The following is a 20,850-nucleotide window of genomic DNA, read 5'->3' on the forward strand; positions in this document are numbered from 1 at the left end:
GTGGCTGAGAGTCCGCCTGCCGATGCAGGGGACACGGGTTCGTGCCCCGGTCTGGGAAGATCCCACATGCCGCGGAGCGGCTGGGCCCATGAGTCATGGCCGCTGAGCCTGCATATCCGGAGCCTGTGCTCCGCAGGGGGAGAGGCCACAACAGTGAGAGGCCCGCGTACCACAGAAAAAAAAAAAAAAAAAATTATTAGAAATCTAAATACTGACTGGACATTTAAAAACTACACACACACACAAAACGCACACACATATATCCAGGTGTAATAATCACATTACTGTTATGTTTTTTAAAAAGAGATATATACTTAATAGCTACAGAAGAAATTATACAATGTCCGGGATTTGCTCCAAAAGAATATGGTAGAATGGAAGTGGATGAGATTATGGATGAACAGGACTGGCCATGAGCTAAAGGTTGTTAGGCTGAGTGATAGGAACATGAGGGTTCATAACACCATTCTACTTACTTCTGAAATTTTCTTTTAAATTTTTAAAAATCAAAGAGTTCCTCTTTGTAACACCTATTTTTTTCCAAAATTTTCTTGGCTATTTTTTTGTATCACACTCCAAGCTAGTTTCCTTCCTTTACCTCCCTTCCCTTGGCAACCGAGGCAGTGGTTGCTGCTACCATTATTGCTGTTTGGAGGGATAATATATGCTTTCAAAAAAATATTCCAGAGGATGGTGATGATGATGATGATGATGATGATGGAAAACATGGTGGCATCTTGCCGTCACAATAAAACAATCATGTTATCTTTGACAATGACTCTCCATCCACTCAATCTCTCCTCCCTCTATCCCATTTTAATCTTTCTTTTTTTTTTTGGCTGTGCGGCATGACATTCGGGATCTTAGTTCCCCTACCAGGGATCAAATCTGTGCCCCCTGCAGTAGAAGCGCAGATCTTAACCACTGGACCTCTAGGGAAGTGCCCACTCCTCCCTCGATCCCAGTCAGAGTAACACAGATAGAATATCATCACCTGTACTTAAGTACAATTATGTTTCAAAGCTAGAGCTGAGCTGAGAGGCTGAGAGATACCTATTTCTAGAGTCATGGCTTTACCCCAAGTTCAATCTTCAGTAATAATGTCCCAGTCTCCTCTCTGTTTTGAGAATTACCACTCCTTGTCCATTCATATGGTTACTATAGAAAGGATCCCAGCATACGAATATTCACACAATGAAGACCCAGCCTGTAGAGGGTTAAATTGTCATTCCCCCCACCACCCACCACCACCACCACCACCCACCCTGCAAAAAATAAGTACATCTAAGTCCTAATCCCTGGTTCCTGTGCATGTGACTTTAGTTGGAAATAAGGTCTTTAAAGATATAACTAAGGATCTTAAGATGAGATCATCCTGGGTGGGTCTTAAATCCAATGACTGGTATCCTTATCAGACAAAGGACAGAAGAGATTTGAAACACAGAGAAGAAGGTCATGAAAAGACAGAGGCGGAGATTTCAATTACGCAGACACAAGCCAAAGAACATCAAGGGTTGCCAGCAGCCACCAGAAGCTAGGAAAGAGGCATGGAACTGACTCTCCCAGCCTCCAGAAGGAACCAATCCTGCTGACACCGTGGTTTTGGGCTTCTGGCCTTCAGAATTGTGGAATAATAAACTTCTGTTGCTTTAAGTTTGTAGTCATTTGTTACAGCAGCCCTAGAAAACTAATACACAGCCCCTAGCAGAACTGACTGGTCCAAGAGTGAACATCTCACACGTGCTGGTCCTTCGAAATCTGTAATTGTGGCCAAGAAATTCAAACCTCAGTCTGGCTATCTCTTACAGATAAGAGATGTTAACCCAGGAGCAGGTGGTGTGCCCTGTAGACTAGGAAGCAGAGAAGTCAGTTTGCTGCAAGAGAGAAGAGACACACAGCCTGTATCCAGTTTGTTTCTGAGGCCCAGGTACATCCCTGTTCTTAAGTCCTGTGGGACACCCATTTAGCAAAAAAGTTAAAATCACCCTTTTATACTCAAACGAGTTCAAGTGGGTTTCTGTAACTCGTAGCCCACAGAGTCCTGTCACACTCAAGAACCTTCTGCCCAAAGTCCTTTAGTAAAGACCTGCTGGAACAAGTCCTTTCTTGGGTAGCTGCCAAAACAAACTGAACTGACTCAAGAACCCTCTAAGAGGGAGCAAAGGAAACTTCAGGCCTGAGCTACAAGCGCAGTGACAAGAAACAATGCAAAAAGAAAAGGTGGGAATGTAAATTGATACAGCCACTATGGAGAACAGTATGGAGGTTCCTTAAAAAACTAAAAATAGAGCTACCATATGATCCTGAAATCCCGCTCCTGGGCATTTATCTGGAGAAAAACTTAATTCGAAAAGACACATGCACACCAACGTTCATATCAGCACTATTTACAATAGCCAAGACATGGAAGCAACGTAAGTGTCTATCGACAGATGAATGGATAAAGAAGATGTCGTACATATATACAATGGAATATTACTCAGCCATTAAAAAAGAATGAAATAATGCCACTTGCAGCAACATGGATCGACCTGGAGATTATCATACTAAGTGAAGTAATCCAGACAGAGAAAGACAAATATCATATGATATTGCTTATATGTGGAATCTAAAGAAAAGATACAAATGAACTTATTTACAAAACAGAAATTGACTCACAGACATAGAAAACAAACTTATGGTTACCAAAGGAGGGGGGAGGGATAAATGAGGAGCTTGGGATTAACATATACACACTACTATATATAAAACAGCTAACCCATAAGGGCCTACTGTATAACACAGGGAACTATACTCAATATCTTGTAATAACCTATAATGGAAGAGAATATTAAAAAAGAATATATATATATGTGTATATATATATAAACTGAATCACTTTGCTGTACACCTGAAACTAACACAACATTGTAAATCAACTGTATTTCAATAAAAATTTTTTAAAAAGGGCTTCCCTGGTGGCGCAGTGGTTGAGAGTCCGCCTGCCGATGCAGGGGACACGGGTTCGTTCTCTGGTCCGGGAAGATCCCACATGCCGCGGAGCGGCTAGGCCCGTGAGCCATGGCCGCTGAGCCTGCGCGTCTGGAGCCTGTGCTCCACAACGGGGAGGCCACAACAGTGAGAGGCCCGCGTACCACAAAAAAATAAACTAATTAATTTTTAAAAATGGAAGCTCAATTTTCACTGGCATAAGAGCCAAACCCAGATCTCATCATAACGAGTGTGGGTCAATAATGATGCTGAACACTCCAGAGAAAAAGAAAAGAAAAAACTTTTTGGTCAAGCTGTACAAACTATACTAATTAAAACCACCCAGAAAAATTGCTCTTCATTAGGTAAATACAGCACAATTACTACTGTGCATATGAATACCATATCTCAGGTTTCCTTTGGGGTTTTTTTTTTTTTTTTTTTTTTTTTTTTTATGCGTTACGCGGGCCTCTCACTGTTGTGGCCTCTCCCGTTGCGGAGGACAGGCTCCGGACGCGCAGGCTCAGCGGCCATGGCTCACGGGCCCAGCCGCTCCGCGGCATGTGGGATCTTCCCAGACCGGGGCACGAACCCGTGTCCCCTGCATCGGCAGGCGGACTCTCAACCACTGCGCCACCAGGGAAGCCCCCTGGGGTTTTTTTTGATTACAGCATTAAATACTGCTCACGTATGCTCGGTCTCCTTTTGAAAAGACTACAATTAATGCTTGGTTCTTTAGTTTCGAAATATTCTAAATATGAGATGCAAGGAAGTACCCATACTAATTTTTCTTTTTTTTTTTTGCAGTACGCGGGCCTCTCACTGTTGTGGCCTCTCCAGTTGCGGAGCACAGGCTCCGGACGCGCAGGCTCAGTGGCCATGGCTCACGGGCCCAGCCGCTCCGCGGCATGTGGGATCTTCCCGGGCCGGGGCACGAACCCGTGTCCCCTGCATCGGCAGGCGGACTCTCAACCACTGAGCCACCAGGGAAGCCCCCCATACTAATTTTTTGACCAGGGATGAGAATAACAAAAGTTTGCATTGAAGAGAATTATACAAACATCCCAAAAGAGGGCATCCTGGGTATCATGGGAGCAAATGGTACAAATGTAGCCAAGTCTCTTTTTAACTAGAAAGGGTAAGTGGTCAGTTTTAAGTACAGTAAGTCACCAGCAAATAAGAGAATGTTAAACACTAGATTAATGATCAAGTCATTTCCTAAATTTATAATAAAATTATATGAGAAAAGAGAGACGGAGCCAGGAAGAAAGGGAGGAAATAAAAAAACAGTTCTGTGGAACCCATGGTTAACCCATAAATGACAAAAAATAATGTTTCTTTCAAAAAAATCTAAAAGATATAATGCTATTGAGTTTTTGCTTGGGAAAGTTCTAAGTACCAGAAAACAGCCTGATTTCTTCTGAAGCACTTTTCCATTATAAAAGTAACATGCATTTCAGTAGTCACTTTTCTTAAATCACCTAAAAACACCTTAGCATAAATACACGACTCTTACAATGGAATATTTTGTGACAAACAAAGCCTTCAACCAGATCAGTTAACTTAAAAAGAAATAGGGCAGAATGTCCTAGATGAGAAAAGTGGCTAGAATTACTTTTCTGGTTATGAGCTACAAGTTGAGAGAGATTCTGTAATTTTAGAGAAAGAAAAAGAATTCGGAAAAAGGAAAAGAGAACATCTGAAAACAAGCTAAAAGGCTTACGGAATACTTAAAAGACAAGATGAGGAGACAGACATGGTCCAAGAATTCTGTCATTGTCAGATAAGAGTTAAAATTAAATGAGCAATGATACCAATGTAGATATAAACCCTGAAACCATCTCAAATTCATGAAAAATTCTCTGACTCCTTGGCTGCAAATGAAAGCATGCTAGCTAAGACTGTCTTCCTCAAATCTTGGAGAAACCTCATAAAGGCATCCTTCTTTGGTTCTTCTTCTCCTGCCAAATGAAATAAAGAGAAAGAAGCTAAATAGTACAAAAAAGCCTCAATAATACAAGGTATGAATACAGCGTCTCCTTGTTGCTAACCGTTTCCTACATGATAACAAAGCAATTAAGTGTTCCAAAGAACAGGGTCATCGACAAAAGAAAAGACCCTGAGAGAGAAGAATTTTCTCATGAAATTACCCTAAATCTTAACTGCAAATAGTTCTCAAAGTCATTTTAAATCTAACTGGACCCTCATCAATCCATGATCAAAGACTCACTGGATCCAGCAGCTTTAGCCGGGACCCATTATGGGCATTTATTAATATCCTATTTGAGATTTATTAAAAAGTAGCCTTTAGGAATCTCAGAAAATAGACTTTAATCTCTCACACCCTAATACATTTTTTTCCCCCCAAATACATAAATTGCAGGTCCATTCCCTGTTTGAAAGCACAAAAGGAACACAAATGAAGCGCTAGTTTATCTAGAGCATAACCGTCCTACCAAACACATTTTTTGAAAGAAGGGGTGGCGGGTCGGGGAAGCAGCTGAACTGAAATTACAGGCTGTCATGACATCTCAGTATCGAAAACTAAATACCTGGTTCCACAGGAGAGTACTGTTTTTATTCACAATCCCGTTACTAAGCAACTGTAACAATGGCTGCACGAGCTTTCTAGAAGCTAGTGCAGTTAAGGGAGGGGGCGGGGATCTAAGGAAAGAAAAATGAGGAAATTCCTTGCTTTGGGAATCTTTATTATAGGATAAACTCAATGTAAAAACAAAAACAATCTAAACTGAAAACAAGCAGTTCCTTAAAGGATAAGAAAAGGACATGCTACTATGTATATCATTCACCCTAATTTTATTTAATTTCAAAATTTACATTTAACTGGTGATAATAATTTCCTAACGGTGTTTTCTCTGTAGCCTCCTTCTTTCCTTCACCCTCCCTAGGGAATAATTTTTTTTTCAAATTTCCTTACTGATTAAAAGAACATTTTCAACCTCTTAAATCCACTTCTTTGTTTACAGAAGCTATAAAAACTAGTTTACAATTGTTTCATGTTGCCTCAGCTTTGAACCGAGAACACTCTGGACATCCAACTATTCCTTTGAAGGGAACAGTCTCTCAAACAGAGCCAGATACTTTCCCAGCCACTCCCTGAAGTTTAGACAACCAAAGCTTTACCAACATCAAGTCTTATTCAAAGTTAGACTATACAATGTAGCAGGCTCTAGACCAATGTTTCTCAAATTGTGGGTTGGATTTGGGGGTGGGGGGTGGTTAAGAGGAGGCAGCTTTTCATACATGTTCCAAGGGAATTTACATACTAGACCTGCAAAGATCCAAGGAGCAGGTTATAAGGCTAGGAGAGAGAACCTCACTGACTTTTCCTCCATCTTCCCTTGCAGCTTTCAACATTTACTGCAATGCTGAGAAAGCTCTGGAAGCTACATCTTCTAAGTATCTATTCCACAGAAGGATGCCATTTCTCTCTCCTCTTTCCCTCTTTCTCTCTTCCTCTCTCCCTCCCTCTCTCTCCATCTCCCTCTCTCCCTCCCTTCCTCTCCCTCTCCCTCTTTCTCTCTCCCTCTGAAGAATGTTAGGATACTAGGTAGGCAAAATGAAAAAATACAGTTTTAGGCTCATTCTTCTGCATCAAAGCTGAGCAATCGTTGTGTGGCTCTGTTCCCAAGGTGCCTCTAGACTGCCATAAATCTCTATTTTAAGAAGAGAAAGCCACAGACAAGAAGAAATTTAAACACTGGAAACTGAAGATCCAAAATGTCTCAGCCAAGAACCACAGGGAAATGACAAACTCATTTTTGTTTTTAGATCCCAAAGATAAAAGATGGTTTTCTGTCTCAGAAGATTCCCTCAGGAGCATTTGGAGGAGGAGCCTGTTTGCATCCCTGTTTTTAATTAAATTAAATTTAATTTCTTAAATTTGATTCTCATTTTGCTTTTGTTAAGGCATAAACAATGCAAAGTATAGTCTTTGTAATCACTACAAACCACAAAGCTCTACTACTTGAAATAAAACAAAGGGAATTCTTCAGAAATTATCCTTACCTTTACTGACAACAATAAAGAAAACCTAGCACTTATATAACACATTTCACAATCAAACTGACGCAAAAGTTAAATTGGTTAGCTTCAGAACCTACTCTGTCTACATCTCCTGTGGCTAACAATTTAGACAACAGGAATACTCTAAGAAACTTTAAAAAAAGTTTTTTCAGGATCCTTCAATTGTTAAAATTCCTATATTTGCTTACCATAAAATTCAAGGCTTTCTTCTATATCTTGGCCATATTTCCAAAGACCCTTGAAAACTAATGGTAACCTATATGTGTAAGGTTACTCATTGAAGCACTGCCTATAATTGCAAATAATTGAAAACAATAGGGAATTGGTAAATTACGGCATATTCATACAATGGAATATTATACAGTCAGAAAAAAACAGAAAGCACTTTATGTATGGTAAGGAATGATGTCCAAGATATATTTGTTTCATTGAAAAATGCAAAATAAGGAATACTATGTATAGTAGGCTACTAATTTTTTTTAAGAAAAAACATGTACATATAAATTTTCAGTTACATGTACATACAGCATCTTTAGAAGGATAACAAGACCTGTTAAGAGTTTTATCTGAGGAGAAAAACTGAGATACAGAGGAAAGACAGAGGATTTGCCTCCTACGCCCTTTTGAATTTTTTACCACGTGAACATGTTGCTAATTCAAAAAATGTATTTTTTAATTTTAAAAAATCTAATATTACTGACAAATTTTCACATATACAGATGACATGCTTTGCCACTCTCAGCAAAGCTTATGCTTTTTGGTTTACAATAGTGATGATGGACTTATACTGATGTGTGAAGGATATCCCACACCAGCATAATTTTCTAATAGGACATTCTGGAATTAAAGGTATAACCTAGGGCTTCCCTGGTGGCGCAGTGGTTGAGAGTCTGCCTGCCAATGCAGGGGACACGGGTTCGAGCCCTGGTCTGGGAAGATCCCACGTGCCACGGAGCAGCTGGGCCCGTGAGCTACAGATACTGAGCTCTGCGCGTCTGGAGCCTGTGCTCCGCAGCAAGAGAGGCCGCGACAGTGAGAGGCCCGCGCACCGCGATTAAGAGTGGCCCCCGCTTGCCGCCACTGGAGAAAGCCCTCGCACAGAAACGAAGACCCAACACAGCCAAAAATAAATAAATGAATAAATAAATTTAAAAAAAAAAAAAAAAAGGTATAACCTAACTTGCTCTAATTATCCCTTAGTCAGAGACATTAGCTGGCCCCTGGCCCCTTTAGCTGCTGGTACTCTTACTTTTGGATATAAACAGTACAACTAGACAATGCAAGGAGGTTCTATGTTTGTGAATTTTAAGGCATTTGAAAATATTTAGGGAGGAACTAATACTACACCTGCATTTAAAAAAAAGGGTGAGGCAAAATCTAGGTGGCTTGCTTAAGGGCAACCAATAAGTTACAAAAAGAGAGACACATTAAAACTTAACCTTTTAGGACTTCCCTGGTGGTACAATGGTTAAGAATCCACCTGTCAATGCAGGGGACACGGGTTTGAGCCCTGGTCTGGGAAGATCCCACATGCCATGGAGCAAGTAAGCCCGTGCGCCACAACTACTGAGACCGTGCTCTAGAGCCTGCGAGCCACAGCTATTGAGCCCACATGCCACAACTACTGAAGCCCACACGCCTACAGCCCGTGCTCTGCAACAGGAGAAGCCACCGCAATAAGAAGCCCACACAGTGCAATGAGAAGCCCGCGCAGTGCAACGAAGACCCAACGCGGCCAAAAAATAAATAAATAAAAACATTTTTAAAAAAACAAAAACTGGGCTTCCCTGGTGGCGCAGTGGTTGAGAGTCCGCCTGCTGATGCAGGGGACCCGGGTTCGTGCCCCGGTGCGGGAAGATCCCACATGCCGCAGGAGCGGCTGGGCCCGTGAGCCATGGCCGCTGGCGTCCGGAGCCTGTGCTCCACAGCGGGAGGGACCACAGCAGTGAGAGCCCCGCGTACCGCAAAAAAAAAAAAAAAAAAAACAAACAAAAACTTAACCTTTTAAAAGCCACCTCAAAACTAATCTTTTAAAACTAATCTTTCTAAAAACATTTGTTTGAGTATGTGCGCGTGCGTGCATGTGCACGTGGGCATGCACACAAAGAAAAAGACAGAAAATGTTAAGTTTTGAACCTTACTTTTTCAGAAAGATTTGGTCATCTACTAACTGCTGAAGAGTGTGCTAGAGACAAAAATACAGGTTAAAAATAGAAATATATTGTGAAAGAGCAAGTAGCCCAGCTGAGAAGAGGGAAGTGTCTAGGCAGGAGAGGTGACATCTGAGCTGAGCCTTGAAGGATGAAGAAGATGATATCAGAAAGAGAAGGGGAAGGAACATTCCATGCAGAGGTACAGCATGCACAGGCTCGGGAACAGGGAACAGGTATGTACGGCTTAGAGGAGGGTTCATGGCAGAAAACGCAGGTTGAACAGAAGGTGGGAACTAGTTTGGGAAGGGCACGTATACCACGCTAAAGGGCTTGGACTTGTAAATGTAGATAGCAGAGTATAAAGAAAAAAATCAAGGCTCCAAAAAGATTCAAAGAGTTGATGTAAGGGAACAAAATAAGATTTGTGAAGAAAGATTAAAAGGCCAGAGGTTACTTAACCTAATAGACCTCAAGCCTAGGAAGGCACTGTCCATACATTGATGGTTACAGCTGTACTCTGTCTCCACAGAAGGCAGAAAAAAAGATTAAATATTCAGCTCTGATGATACTACAGTAAAGGTAAGAAACATCAGGAGAACAAGTAACCCCACTGAAAAGGAGGCGGGGGCCTGGGTAAGAGTTGGGAGAAGAGGACAGAAGCTTAAATGATTTAAAGCAGGCAAAACTGAGGGCATATAGATCAAGACCATTTCTTGAAGCAAAGAGTGGTACCTCCTTTTCAGGAAGTATTTTACAAGAGATGCTCACTTCCATGGGATGGTTCAAATACAGTCTTGTTTGACTACCTCAGAACGCCCATTTTATCCCCTGGGATTCCATTAACCTCAGTCTGTGAATGGAATAAATATGGTCATTCCAAACAAATTCAAAGAACATTATTTACTTGGAATAATCAGGGGAAGACATGTCTAAACCACAAAATGCTTTTAAAGAAATTAGTGCTGTTATTTTCTAACGCATGCACTGATGCTAAAGGCTGACTAAGTATTGCCAATAGTGTATAAACTTTACCACTGTGGAATGATGCTTATGGGCAACCTTCTTTCTTAAAATAAGTCAGGAATTTGTACTGCAAACTGTGAGTTATAAACTACTTAGCTATTCCTTAAAAAGAGCAATGACAAAATAAGCAGAACCCCAAAACTTAAGTACAGCAAATGACCACAAATCCCCAAACTTTTAGAGCTTAAATTAGCATGTTCTCACCACATATGAAATTTCAACTGCATGACATTTTTAGGGAAATAAAAACAACTGGCAAGTAGGATGAATGGTGACCCTTAATGGCAAATGAATGAATTTTTTTCTAAAACTTTAAATCATTAACTGATCAAACATGAAGGAAAGAGCACCTGGTCGATGGAATCAGGTTGAGAATCCCATTGAGAACATAGCTGAACTCCGCAAGATCCTGAGCGACAAGGGCTACCAGACCCTCACAGCAGGCTGTTCGAACCACGACATTATCACTGCAACACTTCTCCCACAGCAAGTTCAAAGCAGGAGTCTGAAATCAAACAAGTGATTAAAACACACATCTGATGAGCAGCAAATGCATATACACCCCCAGCCATTCATTAAAGTGTAATTCGGGTCTTCCCTGGTGGTGCAGTGGTTGAGAGTCCGCCTGTCGATGCAGGGGACACAGGTTCATGCCCCGGTCCGGGAAGATCCCACATGCCACGGAGCGGCTGGGCCCATGAACCATGGCCACTGAGCCTGCGCGTCTGGAACCTGTGCTCCGCAACGGGAGAGGCCACAGCAGTGAGAGGCCCGCGTACCACAAAAAAAAAAAAAGTGTAATTCGTTCACAGTGGGCTAACTTTCCTCTACAAAAACCATGTCACACCATTTGTAGAATACACTAAAGTCGGTTTTCCAAGAGAGGTAATGGCTATGCTCTGATATAGCAACTCTCTCTCATCTGGTGCCTTTGCTGCAAAATGAGGCTGGCTGCAGAAGTATGACCTGAGTCCAAGCAACACAACTACTAGGAGATCGAAACTATGACTTGGCTCCAGCACTGTGCTCTAACTAAGCCATTTAACCAGACATGAACAATACCAGCATATCAGTTAGTCTAAGTTGGACTCCAAATCATACCTATGCTTCAAGTCCTAAATGGCAGTAACATTTTCAGAAAATGTTCCTGCTCTCCTCCCACCAACCTCTATCACCCACATGCCACCCCACTGTCCCCCACAATGTCCCTGCCCCAAGTGATTGAAGCTGAATGTGGACCCAGAGGAAGGAGACAGAAGTAGGACAGGCTACGAGCAAGCTGCTGGTTCCATGACTACAAACAAAAGCCTAGAAAAAGTGTTTTGTCCAAGGAAGACTGTGACTTCTCCCCCTCACACTGTGAACCTGTCACTTTTGACAGGAAAGCACCGGAAGGACACACAGATAAATATAAGTTCTTTATTTTGAAAAATCCTATAAAAACAGAAGTTCTAGCTTTCATAACTTTCTCAGGAACTCATGAGCCTCCCCTCAAAAATAAAGGTTCACTACTAATGATAAACCTCTATTTGAATGTATTGTGGGTTAAGTCCATTTAGATTTTACATGTTGTTTTGGGGATTTTTTTTTTTTTTTTTTTAAAGAACACACAATGAAGCTATTTTTCCTTCCTCCTGACATAATTTATTAGGGAAACATACAATCTGGAGAAAAAAAAATTAAGATTCCCTAGCTCCCATAGAATAAACTAAAAGAATGAAAATCAACATTAAATTGTGCTAACTTTCCCACAGTAGCTGGCTCTGAGAGCCTCTTCAGTCTTAGAATCCCACTAACATAACAATACAATTAACAGTCACTGAAGGGAAGAAATATTTATACTCCATTTCTTTTATTCAGAAGGAAATTTTATTCACCTGTATGGACAATACCAAAGCATTCTAAATGTCATCACTCCACTACTAAGCCAGAATAATAAAATAAATGAATTAAAAAACTGTTGCCTCAGGTAATACTGTGCCCTCATGGAAGTAAGCATTCATTTATTAGAAGAGGAAAGATTTAGTTACAGGGATTTGACATTCAGTAAATCCTGACAGTTTAAGTAAAAACACTAGATCTTCTCAGAGTAGATAAGATTATCGGCAGGATTAAGATCAGAATTCTCAGAAAACCTAATTTATATGACTACATACAAACACCAGATAAATGCCAATTAGTGAAGTATGCCCCTACATTGACTCCAACATGTCAGCAGAAGCTGTGAAGAGATGTAACTTGGAGCAGCTAATAAAAAGGAATGTGAGAGAAAGGAAATCAATTTATTTCTGTTATGAAAAAAAAAAATCTTATTTCCATCACCTATATTCTCCACAGAGTGACCTTAGAGGACCTACTTAAGCAGAGCTTCCAATCAGCATGTCAAAATACACAACACTGGTCAACCAAAACCCAAGTGGTAAATATGTCAGTAAGCTGGCATTGCTTCAACTAATAGCATTCAACTGCTCTATGAATGGCACAGAATTTTTCCTCCAGCTCTTCCTGTCAGGGGATGACCTTTCCGACTTAGAACGCATATTTGGGGCTATACCTAAAGCATGAGAAATCTCCTACACCCAAACAGAGCCACTATGTTCACTTTCTCCATTAAACAAAAAGATTCCCTCAGCAGTAACTCTATCAGCCTTCTCTAAAGCAGGCCTACCCTCCTTCCACCCATGTTATTTTTCATTAATAGTCATAAGAATAATCCCCTTCACCCCTTCCATATCTCATTCCTGGAGTGTTGTTACAAATTTTAAAGTTTAAAAGAAAATCATGGCGGGCTCCCCTGGTGGCGCAGTGGTTGAGAATCTGCCTGCCAGTGCAGGGGACATGGGTTCGAGCCCTGGTCTGGGAGGATCCCACATGCCACGGAGCAACTGGGCCAGTGAGTCACAATTACTGAGCCTGCGTGTCTGGAGCCTGTGCTCCGCAACGAGAGGCCGCGATAGTGAGAGGCCCGCGCACCGCGATGAAGAGTGGCCCCCGCTTGCCACAACTAGAGAAAGCCCTCGCACAGAAACGAAGACCCAACACAGCTATAAATAAACTGATTAATTTTTTAAAAAAAAGAAAATCATGGCAAACAAACAAAAAATGGCAAAATCATTTCTATAGTGACCTGAACTGTGAGGAAAACAAAAGAAGTGCTTATGCAGTCCAGCTAGCAGCAATATCTGAATAGAACTAAAGCACAAAGTTAAAGACAGACCTGGTTTGTGGACTGGTGGATCTTTTCTGAAAAAACATTTTCCTTTAGAACTGCAGCAATAAGATGACCTGCAGCCTAAAAAAACAAACAAAATTAATGAATACATTCCCTTGGAAGTTCTCGCTCAATAGTGAATTTGAAGGTAACTAATAGCAGTACTAGTTGATATGGTATGCCAATCACTCCCATTCACAGAGTGTGTGCTTTGTAGAAGGCACTGTTGTATTGGCACTCCACATACATAATCTCTTATCTTCATTAACAACCCTCAAGGTAAGCATTTTATCCTACATTTTATCCCAATAAGCAAACTATTGTTCATAGATGTTGAGAAAATTGCTGGAATTTCAGTTTAAATTGCTGTCACTTAGTATTAGAAGATAATTTGAGATTGCTTAATCCATTAAACCATGAGAAAAGTGAGAAACTCCACAATTCTTAAAATCATCTTTGCAGGTAAATGAAACACATCATTTTTCATCACGCCCTTAATGAAGATCGTCATCCCCATCTTCATGATTATGGCCCACACAGATTTGAACCAACAGGTCCTCCCCTCACCATGACCATTCTCCTTCCTCTATGCTCTATGATTTAATTTTTTTGTTGGTTTCTCATAGGTTTCAGCCCCTTAATAAGCTTTCAGCCTCATAAATCTCTAAAATTTTTCCATACCTTCTTTGGTCAAAAAGCCAGTAATTAAAACTAAGATTCTTATAGGAGAGCTGATTCCATAAATACGTAAATGTCATTATTTCCCATCACTTCAACTCCACTCTCCTAGTTTTTCAGCACCACACAGCACTGCTGTCTTAGAGCCACAGGCTAGCAACAATGACAGCCATGCTATGTATGGGTTGGGAGAAACTTTGCTTCGGCAACAACTGTTCAGCCTGCCCTTGAGACCAATTTCTGAAAAGACTATGAATACCTGTCAGTGTTGCAAAGTCTCCCGAAAAGCTCAAATAAAAACAAAGCACCTACTCCTTCGTTTCTTTTTGTATTTCACACATTGGAATTGAATTCAGACCTCAATGCTTGACAGTCTAAGTTTTACAATACAAGTCACACATTCACATGAATTTTAAGTTTAGATCAATGAACTGTCTCTTACCTCTTTGTTAAAGGGATAGTAACAAAGAATTGAGGACCAGTGAATAGTTTCAGTTCCTGTTTACAAAATATACCATATTTCATTGAATGTAACTGGCCATCAACTGCAAGATGCACCATTATTTTATGTACCATCAAGAAAGAAAAAAAGTCTGCCAACTAATCTGTGTTATACAATGCTTCTTATAATTTAAATTTCTTATTTTATATTAATGAAAGAGCTCGTTCAGACTCTTTTAGAAAATCATGGCCAACTTCATAAATGTGCAGGCAATACCAACTGTATAATGACCGCTGCCATCAATTACTAGGTACAACCCAATTTCACAGATGTTAAAATGTGAAAAAATGTGCATGAATCAATGAAATATGGTGCTAACACTGAGCAGTGGTTACAAAAGAACAATAAGAAGTATTCAGAGGACAGGGCACAGTTGCAAGAACCTAATGAAACCAATATGAAACACAACAAGGACAAAAACAAGCTACTGTTCATATTTAGAAAAAGGACTAAAAGAAAAAAGCTTAATGATAAAACATCCCCCCATTGCCCACCAAATTCAATTTCTCTAATTTACCTTCCAATTTATCTCTCTAACAAATCAGAGAATATAGCCTAAATTGATTTTAAAATACAAAATCCAAGTATAAATCAGCCTATACTGCTACTTAAGTTTTCCGTAACAGAATAGTTTAGATATCGTACACTAGACAATACACTTTTCACTTAATTGTAACAGCAACACAAATAGGCATTTCTTGATTTATCTATGCTATTAAAGGGACTCCAGGTACAGAAAAATAAAAACTGTGGACAGCATCCTCCAAGCATTCATCTTCTTCTTCATGGTAAGCACCTGTGCTGCACAGGATATGACTCCAACCCAGTCAGGTAGAAGGGAATCTTGCATAAGGAGTGTTCTACTCCTCATGGAAGGGTTCCCCACTACCCAGCTAAGTCAATTCCCACAGCAGGCATCTCCGAAGGTAACTGTTGAAAGTATCCAAGACGCTGTACGTTGGTAAGTCTTCAGGCAGGCTTCTGCTGGCCCCTTAGCTTTACTCTCACAAGAAAAAATGGTAGCTATTATGGTACCTTGATTAACAGGGATGCTTCTAGTTAGCTGAAGGCTAACCAGAAAATCAGTTGTTTTAACCCTAATAACTGAAAAGCTCTTCTAAAATAAATTAACACAATCTTCTACCTGAGTTAGCATGTAGATCCAATTTTTTAATCCAGGGTATTTTACCTATTGAATGTCATTATAAATATCTTTATTCTTAATGTTGTACTGCGGTAGACTATACCTTTTTCAATATTAATCTCTCATACTCTGTAGACGTATAACCATTTAATTCTGTTCCCAATAATTAATTACAGACCAAAAAATATATATTCAAGGGTTAATCAATGTTTTTATCTCTAAGAAGAAAAGTATGACATAAATGAAAGCAGAGATTGGTCAATTTCAATATTTACTTTCCTATGTCATACACAAATTTTCAAATTAACTGATATAAAAGTTGTTTATTAATATATATTTCAGTACATAGAAGAATAAAAATATTTAATGTTAAAAATATAAAATTCAATTAACAATCCACCAAAAATGTTTGTTTGTTACCATGAAGCATAAACAAACAAATAAAATTACCTGTGACTGGATAAGAGAATTTGGAAATTCAAACCTTTTCCTGATATCATCTGACATTTTTACTTCTCTCACATGTACGTAAGCAGATTCTGTAACCAAAACAAAAGAATATTTGTTAGTCCGGAAACGGAGTTCAAACCAACTATTTGTCAAATAACACGAAAGTAATTCATTCCAAAGACAACAATGGGCATAAAGCACAGGGCTCTGCAGAGCAATCCCTTGGCATACCCCTCCCTGTTAACCACTTCAGCCCTCAAATGCCATGACTGATAAATAAACTAAAAATGCCCAACAGCTCTTAGTTTTTCCCATTAGAGCAAATCCTGAAACAGATGAATTCACTCCACAGAAACAAACAAAAAAATCCAAAAGTTCAAGCCTAAATAACAGGATTTTAAAAGTTCAACCACACGTTTGAAATAGAAATTAATTCTTCTGTGGATCAAAACTTCTGAGGGAGAAAGAATCAAACTTTCACAAAATTGTTTAAATTATGCCTCACTCTGGCACAAGCTTCCGTTTAATCATGAATCCAACTGTTAGTGACAAGTGTGAAGCATTGGTGAGCTTTTTCAGGAAGTATAGAAATGACCTAGAAACTCACACATCAAAACAGATCCTGTGTCTTCTAAAAGAGGAACAAGCAAGCAATTAGCACCAACTTTTAATATTTACATCACACCTCTCTGACTCCTACTGGGCTCTCAAATACAACAACAACAACAAAATCATGGAGAAGGGCAGGTGGCAAAGTGGAGACACAAAACTAATAAGATTTCCCAAGGATCCCAATTTATCCAATTCCCATGCAGCACTGAACCCAGCAAATTACACCACTCCAAAAAATAGGATGCTTTAGGCCACCTATTTATTACAGTATAACTTAAAAAAAAAGCTTGTCAGTACTGTTCTCTAAGTCACCTTATAAAAATAACAGGCAACAAAACCAAGCTTTCCTGATCTCAAAAATGGAAGCTTCTTGTGTTGAACCTGCAGCTCTTTCTCACTATTCTCCTCCCTTTCTTCCAAAGCCCAACTCCCTGAATAAATAATTTATACTACCTTTCTTCCTCAACATCTAAACTTTGCTACGGTAAAGTCCCTTGAATTGGACATTTCACAGCACTGAAACAACATGTTCGAAGACTGCCATCCACGTCCCCTGTCTAATTTACTCCTTAGCTTTTAAGCAGGTCAAAATTTCTTCAACTTCCCCGTTGTATTAATCTCACCTTTCTTGAAATGTTCTTCTCTTTTGTTCCATAAGACATCACAACAGGATTTCCCAAAGTGTGTGCCTGGGAAACCCAAGATAGAGATCTCCTCGAGAGGAAAAAAGAATTTTGTAGGGACATATATTGCCATCTTGAAGATTCAAAGAGTAAACAAAAAACCAAATAATACATGAAATATGTTAGAAGGTGATACAATGGAAAAAAATAAATCTGATCTCTTTTTCTATGAGTTGGTTTTTGGGGTTTTTTGCGGTACGCGGGACCTCTCATTGATGTGGCCTCTCCCGTTGCGGAGCACAGGCTCCGGACGCGCAGGCTCAGCGGCCATGGCTCATGCGCCCAGTCGCTCCGCGGCATGTGGGATCCTCCCGGACCGGGGCACGAACCCGTGTCCCCTGCATCGGCAGGCAGACTCTCAACCACTGTACCACCAGGGAAGCTCTATGAGTTTGTTTTTGAAGTACAATTGACCTACAAGCTACGTTAGTTCCTGTTATACAACATAATGATTTGATATTTCTAAACATTTCAAAATGATCATCACGATAAGTCTAGTTACCATCACCATACAAATGTATTACATAATTATTGACATATTCCCCACACTATACATTTCATACCTGTGACTCATTTATTTTGCAACTGGAACCAGAGGCGGGGGGACGCGACTGGATGAAGGCAGTCAAAACGTACAAACTTCCAGTTATAAGATAAGTAAGTACCGGGGTCATAGTGTACAACATGATAAAGGTAATGATCACTGCTGGATGTTATATATGAATGTTAAGGGAGTAAATTCTAAGACTTCTCATCACAAGGAAAACATATTTCTCTTCCACTTCTTTAATTTTGTATCCATATGAAACAATGGGTGTTCACTAAACTTACTGTGGTCATCATTTGATTATGTATATAAGTCGAATCACTATGCCTTAAACTTATACAGTGCTAAATGTCAACTGTACCTCAATAAAACTGGAAGAAAAAAATGTTTTTAAAAAGTAAAGCCAACAGAGTAAAGGAGGGGGGATGAGAAGTGAGGGATGGACACACTTCCTATTTAAATATGGTGGTCACCTTAGAGGGTGACATTTGGAAGTTAGCCACACAAATCTGGGAAAAGAGTGTCACAGGCACAGGAAACAGTGAGTGCAAAAGCCCTAAGCTAATAACCTGCTTAAGACCCATCCCAGAAAGAGGAAAAAGATGAGTCCGGGACAGAGTGAAGGAGGAAGAGAATGGTAAATCAGAGTCAGTGAGAAGCCAGACCACAGAGGGCCTTATAGGCCACTGGACGGACAGATGTATTTATCCTGAGTGAAACTGTTAACTACTACAGGAAAAAAAAAAAAAAAAGTGGTAAGATTTTAATAGAATCACTGAGGTGAGGAGAGGTCAGATTCTGGATATCTTCAAAGGCAGAGCCAATGTGGTTGCTAATGGATTAGATGAGAGTATAGGAGAAAGAAAGGGTCAACGATGACGTCAAGGTTTTTGATCTGAGCAACTTTATTCTTAATTTTAATTCCTTTGGGCATTTTACACATTAAACAAAACCATGTATATATTACTTACCATGGCATTTTTTTACTAAAAGGAAAAGATGGAGTTGCCATCAACTGAGACAGGGAAATAAGTTTTGTGAGGGAAGACCAGGAATTCCACTGGATAGGTAAGTTTTAGATGCTTAATGAATATCCAAGTGGCAATGTCAGGGAGAAAGTTGGATAAATGAATTTATAATTGAGAGACAGATCTTAGTTGGTGATACAAATAATGGCGTGTATTATTAAAGAATCTGAGAGGTTCTAAAGCAAGAAGTTTGATTAACTTTGCTTAACCCAGAGTTTCCCGAATTTATCTGGTCATGGCCCACCTTTTTCTAAAAATACCTGTTAACAGTGTACATAACCAGCCTTCCCTGGGATACACCTTGGCAAACACTGCTCTACTGGCTCCTCCAATTCCTCTGTCCACTCTGCTTCTCAAGCACCATCTTCCTGAAGGTGCTCCCGAGCCTTTTGCCTTGTGCTTCTTTCATGAAAACTCTCCTGGAGCCTTCATCTCATCCCTATCTCCAAACGCTTCCCTACTCTCTCTCATGAGGCTCTAAAACACCAGAAATTGGAGAGGTTAAAAACAAAACACATATTTTCTCTCACAAAAACTGTTTCCATTTCAGCGCATCTTCTCTCAATTCTCCTCTCACAATTTTCTTCACCAACATTCTCTAAATCCAGTCAGTCACAAAGTCAGCTTTGTTCTTTCCAGCATCTCAGAGTCTACCTTTCCTCTCCATTTCTCCACTCATCATCTTCGTTCCTCATGCTAGGCTTCCTTCAGTAACTGCTGAATCTTGGGGTTCTCCATGCTTGAGTTCATCCCATACGCTGCTGTCAGAGTAACTGTCCAAAAATGCTATTTCCATCATATCATTTCCCTGTAAAGAATTCATAGTGGGTTTTCAATAGCCTGTCAGATTAAATGCAAATTCTGATTCCCAGGTTTTAAGTCTCCAACAGCAGTCTCACACATTCGACTTCATTTTCACTGTTGTCTAATTCCAATCTGGTTAAAACCATTTTCAGAATAGTCCCATGTGCTCAAAAATCTGCTCATTCCTAAGGGATTTTATTTATGCTGTTGTCTCCTATATAAAATGTCCTCTGTCTGTTCCTACTATTTAAAGATGAAATTCACTTCATAGCGTATCTTCTCTGTTAAGCCTTTCCCAAGCAGCCACATCTTAGAGCAATCGCCTTGCTTTATATTTCTTCAGTGCTATTGCATTTGGTCTGACCCATACTACTATGTGACTATTTACATTAGGATTGTTCATATTTTTCTGTAAAGGGTCAGATAGCAACTACTCAGATTTGCCACTGTAGCAGGAAAGCGGCCACAGACAATACATAAACAAATGACCAGGGTTGTGCTCCAATAAAACACTATTTACAAAAACAGGAGGCAGGTGGGCTGTAGTTTACTGACTCCTGGTTTACATAATGACTATTTAATTAATTTCTAAAATTTGTTGACAAAAATTGCTACAGTTGATATTCAAATCTGCCCCTGTGCATCCAAGCACAGGTAAATACATAAATAAGATAAATTATACATGTCTTATTATCTAAAAGATGAAAAAGTTCTCTTTATCATAGAAAACAAACTTTTTCATGCCCCTAAACTCTGAAGGAAATTTCTCACATTAGGCTTTCTATATGGGATACAGAGTGATATAATAAACAATAATCTCAATAACATAAGCAAAACGGAATTTTATGTTACTTCTTTTTTAAAGAAACCCTGGAGAAAGCCATGGTTATAACATAGCATGTAATTCAGGGAAAAAAAACTCTCAGCTAATGGGGTCCAAGTACAGAGTTTTCTGATGATCTAACCTAACTCAATAGAAAGTCAACTTTAGAGTATCC

The 20,850-nt window shown here is 39.8% G+C and overlaps 1 protein-coding gene across 3 annotated transcripts in view; it reads right to left on the reverse strand.

Moving 5' to 3' along the window:
* FOCAD (focadhesin) overlaps positions 1-16,235 on the reverse strand; it is a 284,287-nt gene extending 268,052 nt beyond the window's left edge. For all 3 annotated transcript variants that reach the window (XM_065878458.1, XM_065878460.1, XM_065878459.1), the window contains exons 1-3: positions 16,179-16,235; positions 13,411-13,485; positions 10,544-10,698 (exon numbers count right to left, since the gene is read on the reverse strand). In XM_065878458.1, coding sequence (XP_065734530.1) covers positions 10,544-10,698; positions 13,411-13,485; positions 16,179-16,235 — 287 coding nt within the window. The remainder of the gene's footprint in view (positions 1-10,543; positions 10,699-13,410; positions 13,486-16,178) is intronic.
* Positions 16,236-20,850: the final 4,615 nt, after the last annotated feature.

Source organism: Phocoena phocoena, chromosome 6, assembly GCF_963924675.1.
Source record: "Phocoena phocoena chromosome 6, mPhoPho1.1, whole genome shotgun sequence".
Taxonomy (NCBI): domain Eukaryota; kingdom Metazoa; phylum Chordata; class Mammalia; order Artiodactyla; family Phocoenidae; genus Phocoena; species Phocoena phocoena.